This window comes from Bombyx mori, chromosome 28 (genome assembly GCF_030269925.1).
Source record: "Bombyx mori chromosome 28, ASM3026992v2".
Lineage (NCBI taxonomy): Eukaryota > Metazoa > Arthropoda > Insecta > Lepidoptera > Bombycidae > Bombyx > Bombyx mori.
In genome coordinates, this window is record NC_085134.1 from 4,868,862 (window position 1) to 4,883,453 (window position 14,592).

At 34.8% G+C, this 14,592-nt stretch overlaps 2 protein-coding genes across 6 annotated transcripts in view; one reads left to right on the forward strand and one right to left on the reverse strand.

The window, feature by feature from the left end:
- The window catches only part of LOC101746825 (regulation of nuclear pre-mRNA domain-containing protein 2), a 26,095-nt gene extending 23,261 nt beyond the window's left edge, over positions 1-2,834 (reverse strand). For both annotated transcript variants that reach the window (XM_038021169.2, XM_038021168.2), the window contains exons 1-2: positions 1,608-2,834; positions 741-888 (exon numbers count right to left, since the gene is read on the reverse strand). In XM_038021169.2, the coding sequence (XP_037877097.1) occupies positions 741-888; positions 1,608-1,894 (435 nt within the window). In that variant the 5' untranslated portion in view covers positions 1,895-2,834. The remainder of the gene's footprint in view (positions 1-740; positions 889-1,607) is intronic.
- LOC101746966 (uncharacterized) lies at positions 2,814-11,630 on the forward strand. 4 transcript variants are annotated; one of them, XM_012696707.4, is made up of 2 exons: positions 2,814-3,006; positions 7,191-11,630. In XM_012696707.4, the coding sequence occupies exon 2, from the start codon at positions 7,197-7,199 to the stop codon at positions 10,779-10,781; it is 3,585 nt and encodes a 1,194-aa protein (XP_012552161.2). In that variant the 5' UTR covers positions 2,814-3,006; positions 7,191-7,196; the 3' UTR covers positions 10,782-11,630. The 4 variants fall into 4 exon arrangements, with proteins under 4 accessions (XP_012552161.2, XP_004933621.2, XP_062532767.1 ...); XM_004933564.5 differs by lacking the exon at positions 2,814-3,006 and adding an exon at positions 4,648-4,935; XM_062676783.1 differs by lacking the exon at positions 2,814-3,006 and adding an exon at positions 4,732-4,764.
- Positions 11,631-14,592: the final 2,962 nt, after the last annotated feature.

Consider the following 14,592-nt stretch of genomic DNA (forward strand, 5'->3'; position numbering starts at 1 on the left):
ACTTTATAACACAGACCTACTTCAATGAACGCCAAGACTTAATTTTATGCACAACAAAATATAATAAGCAGGTATATTGCAACAAAACACTTAATAATATCCACAATGCGCACAAGTGCGAAAACGACTGATCAAATGCAAAACGTCAATAAATATTAAACAAGCGTAGTTTTGTTTTTGCTTATGATCAATAATTATTGATCAATGTAATGATTTATTCTACAGATTTAAAAGTATAAAAACAGATTTTTGTTTAGATATAATGTTTTATATTAGTTTTAAAACCCATTAATTAAATATGTTAATATATTTTGCTACTTTTTTGCAATATAATATCTTTTTTAAGAAGATTTAATGTGGATTGTTTAAAATATAAATATATTTTACCTATGGCAACTCGTTCAATATTATCAATGTAGTTTAGTCATGCTAATTTCTTTTTATTTATGATTTTAGTTAATCATCCCACCATTAAAAGACTCTTAAATTTTATAATAAGTATATAAAAATGAAATGTTTTTTTCTATAGATATTTCATTAGTGTCCTTGATAGCACTAGTAGCTGGGCCGAAAATGACCCATGTCCTTTAATATTTAAATTATATTAAAATTGGTTTATTTTTAATGGAGTTTGAAACCATTTTAAACTATAAATAATGCAGTTTAAAATAAAAATTTGTAAGAAAATCAGCCACTCTCTTTTAATGAAATAAAAACTTTATGTCATTAATAGTTCTTACCTGGAAATCTAAAGCATCATCATCTGATTTCTTGATTGCTCCAGCACTAAGTAGTCCAGTCAAATCAGATAAGAATTCATCATCATAAACAGATCGCTGTTCCCATATTTTAAATATCCTCAAGATTTTTGGCCTCACTTTTTCATCTCTGAAAATATTTTCTAAGAATTATTTTTTACATTCAACATTGTTATCTATAACTATGTTATATGGACAGTCGATTGAGCCCAAGGCCCACCTGATCTTAATGTCTTAACATATGGATTTGGTAACAAACTAGTACCCAGACAGACAATAGCTTAAGACTAGCCTTTTCCTAAGTGCAGAAGAGTTACATATTAAACATAAGAACAATTAGTAACAGTATATATTTTACCAAAATATATGAACCGGAGATTGAACCCAGATTAATTTAATGATCAGGGTCACTCACTGCTATACAAGTCAGTAATTTTATATTTTTACTACACATTGCAAGAATCAAAACATGTGAAATATTTACACAAATCACCCACACATTATTCAGTTAGTTGTGCATAGTAAAAAATTACCATCTATCTACATTTGATGCAGTATTTTAGTAACCTTGTATTGGTCGGAAAATCTCTAAGACAAGATGGAATTTATATCAAAATACACCAGCTTAATATCTCTTTTGCTTTTGTCAATTTTTGAGAATAAATGGTGTAGATAGTGCCTGTTTAAAAGTTTAGAGTATCAGACACTACAGCTATTGAACATACTTTATATTTTATTTTCGTTAAATATCTGGCATAGCTCCGTGAAGCCACTATTTAAATACGCTATGCCGCGTGAGTGCCATTTCAAACATACACAGACAGGTACCTGAATCAATCAAAAACTAACCTGACCAAAGGTGTTGCTTTCTGCAAATAAAGCCCCCAGCTTTCGACAAAATCGTAGCCTTTCCTTTTACTGTACTGAACAACATCGTTTGCAAGATAAAACAAAACTAGTCTCTGCTCAATCTTCACTCTTTTCAACACATTTAACCAACTCGATACGATCTTCTTATGATGCGTTCTCTGTTTCAAGCACCACGACGACAACGACTGTATACTCTCCTGAGTGTCTTTTAGCTGCATCAACCTCTTTTCGAAGGCTAATGTATTAAAATCTTCAGTTTCACCCATTGTTTTCAACGGAAACAACTTCAGTAATTAACTTCATACAATCATTCTTTTAAGACGTTTGAATACACTGAACATTAACACTATATGAGAAGACCGGCAATTCAGTAATTTGCAATATTTATCAATTTAAAAAGCCACTCAATAAATATAAACGCAAAAAAATGCGGTTAGAAACCGCGCTAACAGCTCAGGGTTAGATTTGACATTTACGTTCACATAAACACAATTTTTCTCTGTTACATTTATCATGAAAGGTTTCAGTTTAGTACTGCAAAATACTTAACTAAAAAAAACCTTATTTTCAAGAATACTAAAGTAAACGCGGAAAAACACAACACGGACAACAATCGCCATTTTGAATTTTGAAATGGAGGAAAGTTTACGTTCCACAATATAGGCCTTACTTTTAGTTTTAGATTAATTTTCAATGAAATATTTAGAATTCTCTTGAGTACAGTATCGTAACATGATGAAATAAAATGAAAGTAATTCGAAAATAAAACAATTTCCTTCAATTATTTCAATAAATTTTCTTTATGCTCTGTAATTTCACTTTATTTTTTATTTATCAATTTAGTAAATGGAGAAAATAGCTTAAATCTTGTCATTTTAACAATATTTCAGTTTTGTTTTACAGAATCAAATAGAAAAAATATTTTAGCATAAAAACTTCAAATGGTTTCAGAACGAAATAAGCTGTGAATACACAACATAAATAATCTTTTGTCGTCATTTCAAATAGGTACGGTACTTAAATTTATGTCCATTGATCTGTTTATAAATACTTTTTAGGTAGATTGTAAAAAGGAAAACATAAAAATTTTCACAATTTCTGATGTACTTATGGAATTACATCTACAGGTGTTTGTTTACTGTGCTGTTAACCCCTTTTGACTAGATATTGATTTTCCCCGTTCTCATTTCTGTCGTTCCCTTGACAGAGGTGAGGCACAAATCACATGCTTAAAATAAATTTTCTTCTTTCATTAATTACTAGCTGGATACTCTTTCAAGGTGCTTAAAATTGTGCTTGTGCACTGTGGAATTATTTCAATATAATTCTTGATACATAACAATGAACACCTAAGTAAGAAAACGACTCTGCAATCGAAGTACGTATGACCTTTTTATTTAAATGAAATACGTTGAGTATTGTAGTGCGGGACGGCTACTTATCAGATGGACCGACGACCTAGTGAAAATCGCTGGGTCACGTTGATTGCAGGTGGAAACGGGTTGACCGCACTAGACACCAATTGAAGAGGCCTATGTTCAGCAGTGGACGGTAGACAGGCTGAGATGATGATACCGATTTTAGTGTTAATATTCTCTTTGAGGAGAACTCAAAACATACGGAAAGCCGTTGTTTAATTGTCGATTGTCATTTTTTCCGTAAATTTTTTATTTTTCCTTCTTTGAGGAAAAAATGCAAGAATTTCACATTAATTCATGTTTAAGAAAAAGGACGGCTTTAGTGTATTTATACGTCCTATATTTCTAAGTATGAGTGACGAGCATACAGCTTTAAGCGCCTTATTCACGTTCCATCTTGCTGTACGTCCTGCCAAGGCCATGCACGATGCACGATGCATTTAGCGCTTTATTCACGATCCATCACGGCTGTACGTCAGCTCAAGGCCGCGGTGCTGGATATATCAAGCGCGAACAGAATAAATCGAACGAATTAAATGAGAGGGTTTTAATTTATTTAAAATGCCAGCTGTTTTATCAAAACGCCAAAAATAGGAGTCCTTCTGATGTTGTCAGCAGCACCAGAAGAGAGGCAAAAAATAGCAAGAGGTTTTTGATGATTTTTTTTAAACGTGCAGAGTATACTCAAATAATTAATATCATTTTTTACGCACGCCATCAATCCTTGCAGCTTCCACTAAAATGGGCCTAAAAATTGTAATACGTTTATTATTTTTTGTTTATTCATATAGTCTGCGCTTGAGACATTCCACAAACATGTGGAACTTATATCTTTCAATAAATCTTGAAAGTGTTTCACGATCCAATTTGACATGCAGTCTCCTCTCGAAACAAGCTTTAAAAGTTAAATCTGCTGTACAGCAAGTCTATACACGATCAAGCACGCACGACGCAGGACCGCTCTGACGTACGTCCACGTTATTCACTGTCTATCTGCACGACGTTCGCGGTGGTGGGGGCACTCGCTGGATGCAAAATTGGTCCTGCAAATCCAGCAAACAAATAATAATTATCGACGTACGTCAAGCCTATTCATGGTACTTTTGCATCGTGTATGGCCTGGGCGGGACGTTCAGCAAGATGGATCGTGAATAAAGCGCTTTTGGGTGGTGAGTGGTTACCGTCGCTTATGGACGTCAGCAATGTCAGGGGCAAAGCCAAGCCTCTGCCTACTAAAATCCATGTAATAAAACACGTAGGAGAAAGGAGGAACATTAGCCATCTCCGCATCAATCAATCACATCTCTACTTTGGTTAATCTTGCATATTTAGTGTTGGTACGTTCTGTTATAGTCAAATAATAATTATAAAAATACTTTTATGTCTACGACTCGCGAAAACAGAAGAAAATATTATCTTATTTTTTTTGGTAATAGCTTCGATCAATATTGATCGAAGGGTAATAGTGAATTATTTTTGATAATAATGAATTATTAGTTACCAGGTTATAAAATCCCTTAAAAAAATGTATCTGACAGCTGACAAATTGATGGCAAAGTCAAAATGACCTTATCATCCCAAATTTCCCGATAGAACAAAATTTTCTTGTTTTCCACTTGCTAGTTAATACTACCTAATTTATTTAGTCTGTGCATGCATATTATAGATAATATAATTAGTACATGTGTGATTATCACTGATCTGTGGTTAAGGGCGGGGTAATAAAATTCTTATCGTAGATAGATAGAGATATTAACATTTATATGAGATGCTCATTGGCAAGTTAATTTTCAAATGAAAGTTAAATAAAAATAGTATTACATTGACATTTAGATATATTTTTAAATATCAAAAATATATGTAACATTAATGAGTGTATAAAGTAAAAGGTAAGCTTTAGTTACAAATTGCAATTGGATCTTTATTTACTTTGTAATTGCCATATTTGGCAGCACACAACCGCACCTGGTAGTAAGTGGTGACCATCGCTCACGGACATAAGCAATTACTGGAACATATCTGGACACTGTTTACTGCTGAGGACTGTCCTCAAACCTCATTGGAAGAACGACTTGTCATATAAGTAAACACACACAGTAAAAAGGAGATGGAAGGAAGGAAGAGAACGAAATATTATTTCTTTACAGTCATGCCTAAAGTAATTTTTTTAAGTACATAGAAGACTTCTTGTCTTTTATGTAGGACTTTCAAAAAATTAAATTTGCACAATTATAATATTAAATTTTTTTTTACCAGAAATTCTGTGAGTTCTGGTGAACATCCAACACCAGGGTAGCTATGAGCATGTGCATCCATCTATTCAATAAACATGAAAAAGATTTGATCAGAATGTCCAAGGTTTAAAGTCTTGCATTCAAATTCTATATTTCCCCTTTTGGACACAAATAAAAAAACCTTGTTTAGTTGTTAGATAACTCATTATTGGGATATACTGCTGATTTTCATCATTCCCGTTTCAGTGGTTGTGTGTGTGCTTTGATGAATCAGTTTGTGAGTATAATATAATTATTTACAAATGTATGCATGTGTGAAATCAATCATAGTTGATTTACTATAGTAATGTTGTTTGGTAAATTACTATTGAATGGAAAATTTAATATGTACATCAGATATACATACATAAGAAGTTAAATAAATCTTCAAAAAAAATTGTGATTGCATTCCAAGGTTTTTTTTTTTTATTGCTTAGATGTGTGGACGAGCTCACAGCCTACCTGGTATTAAGTGGTTACTGGAGCCCATAGACATCTACAACTTAAATGCGCCACACACCTTGAGATATAAGTTCTAAGGTCTCCGTATAGTCACGACGGCTGCCCCACCCTTCAAACCGAAACGCATTACTGCTTCACAGCAGAAATAAGCGGGGCGGTGGTACCTACCCGTGCGGACTCACAAGAGGTCCTACCACCAGTAAAAGGTCTACAAAATTTGATAAAAAGAAGTTAAAAAAATTGAATTGTTAATGCCAATTGTCTATTCAAATTCAGTGATGAAATGTTACTCCCAATAATGAGTTAATCAGTTAACATACAACGCACATTGCCTTCCATTGAAACATGACTCCTACTGATTAATTTTGTTATAATTTAGTATTTCATTATTATTTAGTCTGAGTTTAAACCCAAAATACATTTTTATTCTACAAGTGAATTAAGCCCCAAGTGCTTATTGCCTACACTATTTCATATTTTCATTATCTAACAAATATCCACCATGTTAAAACTATACAGGTAGGGCATGAATGACAATGGAAAATTGTTCCACAGAGCAGGTGCCTTGTTTTCTCGATTGACAGTGTAAACATGGAATGTAAATATGTGGTTACAGTACAGAACTTGCATATATGTAAACTTATCTTGGAAGTGTTATTAATGCAATTCGGACTGTTAAGTAGACTATAAGTAGTACATAAATGATTTTTTAAATGAAAAAAAATTTAGTAATTGAGCAGTGGTCTGTTAGGACTATCAGAGATAAAATCACTAGAGAGTGTACGAAGCAGTTATTGTTTTAAGAATGACGATATGATAATATCTCGTGGAACGTTCAAGATAATCTCCATCTGTTATATTACGTGCCTCCAGATGTTCTGTTTATTGTCGAATATTACATCTAGTAGCTAGCTGTTGCTTTAGTCTAAAAATCAGTTTATTAAGTAGTGGTCTAATCTGTTATTGCTAATCCATTTTTAATCCTTATCAAGGAAATTTTAAATACAATGGCTTTCAATTGATAAAAATTTGGAATTTATCAAAGATTATTTTTTTGGTATCTCGGTATGGTTTTTGTAATGTAGTAAGTTTTATTTATAATAATATTTCTATAGATGCACCTACAACCTCACTTACCATCTGGTAATCCATGAGCGACGATCCATGGCCGTATGCTTGTTACTATAATAATAATAAAAAAAAAAAAAATTCAATAAAAATCAGCAATGAAATTGAATGACAGCTTCACAAACCTTTTGACAATTTTGAAATTAATAGTTATTTCCTAAAAATATTTTAAGATTACGATATAAATGGGTAGTTATAATTTTTATAACAACGGAAGAAATATAACTGGACATAATTTTTGCAATGTATTAAAATTATAGCAGAATTTAATTTTATTTCAGGTCAAAATGATTCTAACTGGGAAAAATCTCGGCGAGAGGCAACGTGAACTAAACAACAAAGTCAACGAAGCCTTCTCGAATAAAGTAGATTTTGAACACGTTAGATATGAACCAGAACATTCTGACGTCGACAGATTGTTCAAAATCGATTTGGCATCGAAATATAAAAATCTCGATTATATTTTGGAAACGATAAAATGCGGCGACAGTTTGTATGTTTCGCGAGCTTTGAAAAGCTCTTGGCTATTCGAAGATGAATATTCACATATCATAAATGTAGACTACCTGCACAACGAATTATTTCCGTACATGTCGTTTAAAATGGTAAGAAAGCTATTGACAATTGTCTCTATGCACGTGAAAGACGAGAAGATAATTGAATTTTATAATTACTGCAAAAAACAGCGACTCACACAGAACAGCTACAAGTTCCTCGTACGCACCTCAGAGTCGTTTAGGTTGCAAAATGTGCCCGATGTTAATTCTCTGATTGACAAGCAAATGCTGACGTACTACATCGGAGATTCGTTCCCTATAGCCACATACTGCTTTGAAAACACTCCCGAGAGCGAACATAACGACATGCTCGCGCAGTTCAGCTATTTGTATGCTGTGTCTGCAGATAAATTTTTGGATATGTTGGAAAAGTTTTGGTCGGACGATGGATTCGAATTGAATCAGAAGGCAATCGGTTTGCGAATTTCAAAAGATATAATGACCAAACACAAGACCCGTCTTTACAATCTTCCCTTGTTCTATCTGAGAATTGTCCGTAGGCCTGTTCTGCTTAAGTTTAGCACGGTACAGGATGCTAAATTCTATTTGACAGTATTGCTGCCTGATAGTATTACTCAATTTTGGCGTATGCATTTTTATTCAAAGTATAAATACATTTTCGAATTGATACCGTTTGAAGAAAGGTTAATAGAATTCGAAAAGATCTTCAAGAAAAAATGGCCTAATGAAGAGTTTCGACTGAGCCCTCATTTTTATCAAAATCGCTATTTCGATCTAATGAGGATAGATATTAAAGAAGCATGGTCTCTGCAGCAAATCGAAAGAGGTGTAGAGTTAAGTGGTACCGAAAATGATTTCACGCTCTATAGGTTTGTAAGATTTGAGAAGGCGTTTGAAGAATTGAAAAAGAAAATAAAGGTCACCAAAAAATTAGACACCAGGGCAGAAATGTTAATTGTGTTAGTGAAATCTGCAAAAACTGATAGAGACATTGAAAAGGTACTACGATATTTTTATGAAAGACACATCAATGAGATGCTACACGTCAGAGAGATGTTTGTTGAAGCCGTTATGACTGAACACAATGTATACAAATTTGATCTTCCATGTTGGGAGGCTTACAACCAATTACTTTATAACTTGAGAATATACGAACCCGATTATCACAGCCCTAAAAGCGATTTCAAAATAATGCCACTAATTTATAATATAATCAATAGAATAGAGATTCCGAAGAATATCAGCAGGTTTCTGGAAAGCGGCGTATACTTTAACTTCTTCAGGGTGCAAGTTGGCTCTCTAACGAAGGAAGAATTCGAAATGGTTTATGAATACGTTTTATCTTATTATTTAAATAGGATCAACGATATTGAAACGCAACCGTCCAATGAGGAATTAAAACCAAGGATAAGAACATACGTACATTATATTTTGGATCTCTTGTATCATTTCAATAAAACCATCCACAATATACCGGAGGTCTTAGAAAACTATATACTAGCTGATATACAGGAGTTCCAAAATCACCATCTCCTCAAAAACGAACTTCGTTACACTGATAAGTTGACTCAAGGGAAGCTATATAAATTTCTTAAACAAGATGTTTCTGTTTTTCTTGCCAATCTCCCGCGCCTAGAAGAAATCTTCGGCGTACAAATGCTTCGTATCCGAGTCGCTAGTGTATTATCAAAACTCAAGATATATTTCAATCACGATATAGCCAAAGATGTCTTGAGCATATACGAAAGAAACCTATGTAGAGAAGCGTACTACTACACAACCGCAAACGATATAGTCTATGGAATTTTGAAACTGGGCGATACAGATTATGTAATTAATTTTATGGAGAAATTCGTTCCCACCGAAACCAAGATCCATTTCGATCAAATAGATGGGAACACACTGCTCACGCAACAGGCTATTTGCAGGTTCATGTGTTTCACGCGTCCTCCACTACCATTGCATTACGTTCACAAATATCTCAGGGGGGATTACGTAAAGTTTTGTCTGTCGATATTCAATTCTTATTTGGCCAAATTGCCGAGACCAGCTTGCCTGGAGTTTGTTAAGTCATTAATTGACAAGCCGGTTTCGGTTCAAAAGCATGGCATACGTTTAGCGTTCCAATGCTTGGATGTCGAGGATTTGAAGAATATAATCGTTGAAGTGTGGACGCAAAACGACAACGTATCTCTGAGATCGGTCATTTACAAGAATCTCTATCATAAGATACTTAAATCGGATCCGGATATCAGGAATGCCTTATTTGATTTACTGAAAAATTTCACTCTGACATTACGGCCTACTGATGACGAGGACTTGATCAGTTTGGGTGCTTCGGACAGATTACCATACGAACTGAAGGGAGAATACATAGAGACTCTTTGGAATGTAGTTGATAATATGCCGTTGACCGGTACCTACATAACCATGAGGGAGATTGTTGTCAAGTGCATGAGCAAAAACGTGCACTTGGTGCGCGACGCGGTCCTCAGAGATTTGACGGAAAAGACAATAAGGAACGCTTTATCCGGATTACAATTTCAAGAAGCAAAATTCGTGGACGACTTAACTAAAGCCAAATGGAAATTCGTCGCTAAATACCTTACATACTTTAAGAATGAAAACGATTTCAATAGAAAATCCGCGAAGGTTTTGAACGTGCTCGAAGATTGTATTATTCGTTGGAGGACCGTCAACACGGAAGTGTACGTGTTTAGGCGCTTGTTCGAAGAATTCCTGAACGACATAGACGTATTCAGTTTTGAGAACAATCTTTCATCATACAAATACATGAACGAAATGTACAAGAGGATTTTGGACGTTATTTTTAAATCGTTGCGGATCGAAGAAGTTTACGAAAGGATTTGGTTCCTGAAGTTCAGTATGGTGGCGAAAGAGGCCGTTATGTCTGTCGAACCGAAAATTAGGGAGTTCAACATTGATTTGATCGATAAATGCATTGAGAATTTCAGTGTAGGATTCGCGAAACTGTTCAAAGAAATGTTGGATAGTAAATTTTATTTTAAAATTGTCGCCCTCGCCGTCACCGCCCCACTTGAGCTACAAATAATGAACATGCTAGGCGACTTCCAATGTTGGGACGAGAAGAAGAAAGTTGACACGTTCGTTCGTATTGGATACGAATTGACCAAAGTTGACGATTTCGACAATTACGTCTTTGCGATGTTCTTGCTGCCCAAAGACCCCGATGAATGTACCTACATCGAGATTTATAAGGAAGTTATGAAGAAATTGAAAGATTTAAATAACAAGGAGATGAATATTTTCATGTACAGAAAGTACGTCGAACCCAACTACACACGCCACCCATTTTATTCATTTAATTATTAACTACCCACGAGTAACAAAACTCCGCCTACAATCGATGCTTATGTTTCGCACGACAAGACCGACGACCGCGCGCCATCTATCGGAATGTAGTAGTACTGTTTCAGATACTTTCCAGAAGTGCAACAATTACAAAGATTGCAACACGAAGAAACAAGCAAATCCTTTAATTTGAAATATTATAAAATCAAGTAACGATATCAATCACGAAACAGAGGAGTTTTGGAAAAATATAAGTCCGAAAGTTAACGAATAAAGTTCCGAAGAGCTTTCGGGCCTTCCGTTTACCGGGCTTCACCCGAAGAATTTGCCTTTATCGTTTCCTGTAATAAATTATTATTCAGACGGCGGGTCCATGATGCTCATAATAGTTTCTGTTGTAGCATTTAGGATACGCAAGTCGGATTTTATGGATTTTAGTTACCAGTATAAGTAAATTTCGAAAACTTTTGTGCCACACATATCGTGAATTTTATCCATAATATGTCATAAATACTCTTAGAGATAAAATAAGATAATTAGTTTTCCTTAGAATTGTCAGTGACGCCACAAATATCACTACCGATTTTATCAAAATGATATGCATACCAATTATTTTTGTGATAAACATTTTTTGCATTTACATTAAAATATATATGTATATTTCTAACTACTTTATTACCAACTAGGAATCCAACTAGCCAATTCCATCTTCTGAAAAAAGTTGAGTTATTTTTGTATGTCTTTACTATTTATTGTATATTTTTATGTTTTAACCTTTTCTAATATGTGTAATAATAATACGCTTTTAGATATATTAAAAAAGTGTCGTGAGTCAATGTTGTAAAAGATTAAATGTAGGTAAACATCAAATAGTTCTCTTGTTGTATAAAACTAAATGTTGTCTTAGTTAGTCGATTGTTAGTGTGTCTAAATATAAAGCAGAGTAGATACACTATCTATAGTGGGGATACTAGCAAGTTCATACTATATATCCAGTGGTAGACTGCGAAGCACTGCCCTTGGTAGGGCTAGTTCTCCGGAGTTGAGCCCGTGAGCTCACCTACCAGTCCAGGCGTAGCTGGAATAGCCCTTTAGCGCCCTTTAGCGCCCTTTAGCCCCAGAATAGGTAGAAAAAATTACTACACATGTGAATCTGTGATTTTTTTTTTTTTCATCTCGCTTGTTTGAACAAACAACTTTACAAATCTTGGTGCGAATATTGAATGTAAATCCTATCCTAATAATATTCCCATATCTATCGATAGTATTAGAATCGATTACAATTTTAATTACAAAACGTTTGCATAATTGATGTCCCACCATTGCTTTTATCATTACCTATTCAGTCTAATTATTTCCGACATTTCGAATAATTTACAGTTTTCGTGGTCGTAGACAATTATGGCCCGATTATGTTCTAAGCGAAATTAAACAATAAAAGTGGTTTAAATAATTCGGTGATTCGCAAAGAATGATGATGATTACTTTAACTCTCCTAATGTCGAAATTTTTGCTTCGATAACTATTAGAGTCGTTTTCATGAAAAAATTGAGGTGCGAAATGTAATCAGCTCCCTTCACTTGTTTTTTTTTAATACACATCTTTTCCCCCCTACCTGTGCTTTTAGCCTTGAGAGGCTATTTCAGCTTCGCCATGACGTGTAGGTGAGCCTCACGGGGCTCAAACCACAAGTGTTGTTAACACTGGCCTTAGCAAGAGCAGTGCTTCGCAGAATCTACCACCGGATCGGAAACGCGACCCACTGAGAAGATCCGACGAGAAACTCAGTGAGCTGTGTCTATGGAAACACATCTTCAACGAATCGATAGGGAACGCACCTAAAATTATTACTGCTTGTTTTAATGACGAGTGGTAGGTATGTTAATACGTTCGCTTTCATCAGGGCGCGTCTACCGCCCAGTGTGTCGCTATGCTTTATATTCAAACATACTCAGCTCGAAATTATGATCATTCAGATAGCTTTTAGGCAAATTTCATTTCAGGCCTACCAGTGCAGCTCTCTTAGTTTATTAACACATTCACGCCGGCGTATACCACCGGTGATTCACACAGAATTGTCTGGACGTATACAATGTGTACAGTGTGCTTAGTGCGAGTTTTTTAACGTTCTCGATAGCGTAAAAGTTACGCGTAAAGTTGTATGGAATGGGATCGTTTGCGTACGTTTGCCGCTAGGGGCGCTGTTCTAACTGTATACAAAATTGGCTTAACTTTTACGCTATCGAGAACGTTAAGAAACTCGCACTAAGCACACTGAAGGCGAGTTTTTTAACGGCAAATGTAGGGGCACTGTTCCAACTCCACACAAATTCGACATAACGTTTACGCGATCGATAAGTTAAAAAACTCCGCAATAAACACACTGAACACATAACCTCAATAGCGTTAACAGTATAATGAATGAAAACCGCTATACTTGCGATAATCCTTTGTTGAGACATTTTGTTAGGGCCCGTCATCGAAAGATTTTTGATTGCAGCCGCCTATAGGCGAGAAACATGAACTACAGCGCCGGCGTGAATGTGTTAAGGTGTAAACGTCAATAGAACTATCCAATGAGGTTTATTTATTATAGTTATTTATGCTTAATGCCCTTATGTACCGACGAGCAGCGAAAATCGCCTCTGATGGCCCTTTATACAATAGCGACTGATTTTTGTATCGTCAGATGAAATCAAGATTGAATCGATATAAAAAAAATGCTGTGAATGCATAGTCTTTTTAATAGGCTTTTATACCTATTAGCTTGTTACGTATGTGTTTTTTTTTTATGTAACGGAATCTTTGAACGTTATTTTACATCGATTAAAATATGATATACGAAAACTTCGCTTTAAAATCAATATCAATGGGGAAGAAAAAATTAGGCGTGTTTCATGAGTTTTCAACTATATATGAAAATTGACTTTGTAGATGTCTGTGTGGAAAATTAGCCTTTAAGAGTAAAATAGAATATATTTTTATTGTACAACGAGACATAAATATTAAATTAGTAAATTCTGACAAAGAAAAGGACACACGGGTCAACCAACTTACGCCCACTTAGTTATACACCCGTAGATTTGACAGGGTGAATACCGCCACTAACTTTCCTGACCCCAACCACTAATATCTATTGTGGAATTTTGCGAAAGCTAAGGACCCCATTAATGTCATACAGGCTGCCACTTAACACCAGTGTGCTTAGTGCGAGCTTTTTAACGTTCTCGATAGCGTAAAAGTTAACTGAGTTTTGTATGGAATTGGATCGTTTGCCGCTAGGGGCGCTGTTCCAACTGCATACAAATTTAAGTTAACTTTTACGCTATCGAGAACGTTACCTATAAAACTTGCACTAAGCACACCACTGGTGGCGAATAGCTCGTTCACCAGCCAATGCTATGACTAAACAAAGAGGTAATGCAAATCAAGATCAAATTGTTATTGTAATCTACATTGTCTATATTATATTATAATCTATGGGCTAAATATGGATAGTATGAAATTTTTGTTAAATTAAAATTCTCGGATAGTTCTATTGACGGCAATTTAAAGTTAGTAGATTAGGGCACCGACCTAAATATTTTAGTAGATATCCTGTGATCTAGTATTTATGTAACGTTCTGATTATTGGATCGGATCCATGTTTACTTGCTATTATGTATGTTGAAATGTGTAATAAAAAACATGAAAAAAAAAAGATTACGTTTTTCATTGCAATGTATTTTTCTTGTCCTATATCGACGCTTGAAAGGCAAACGTGACTAAGCGACAAGGCGTGAACTTTACAGTAGATTAATTTAAAGTTGAAATACCTGGGGAAAAAAATGTT

Excerpts from the sequence above, each read along its gene's own strand:
- LOC101746966 (XM_012696707.4), top strand. The coding sequence starts at position 7,197 with ATGATTCTAACTGGGAAAAATCTCGGCGAGAGGCAACGTGAACTAAAC.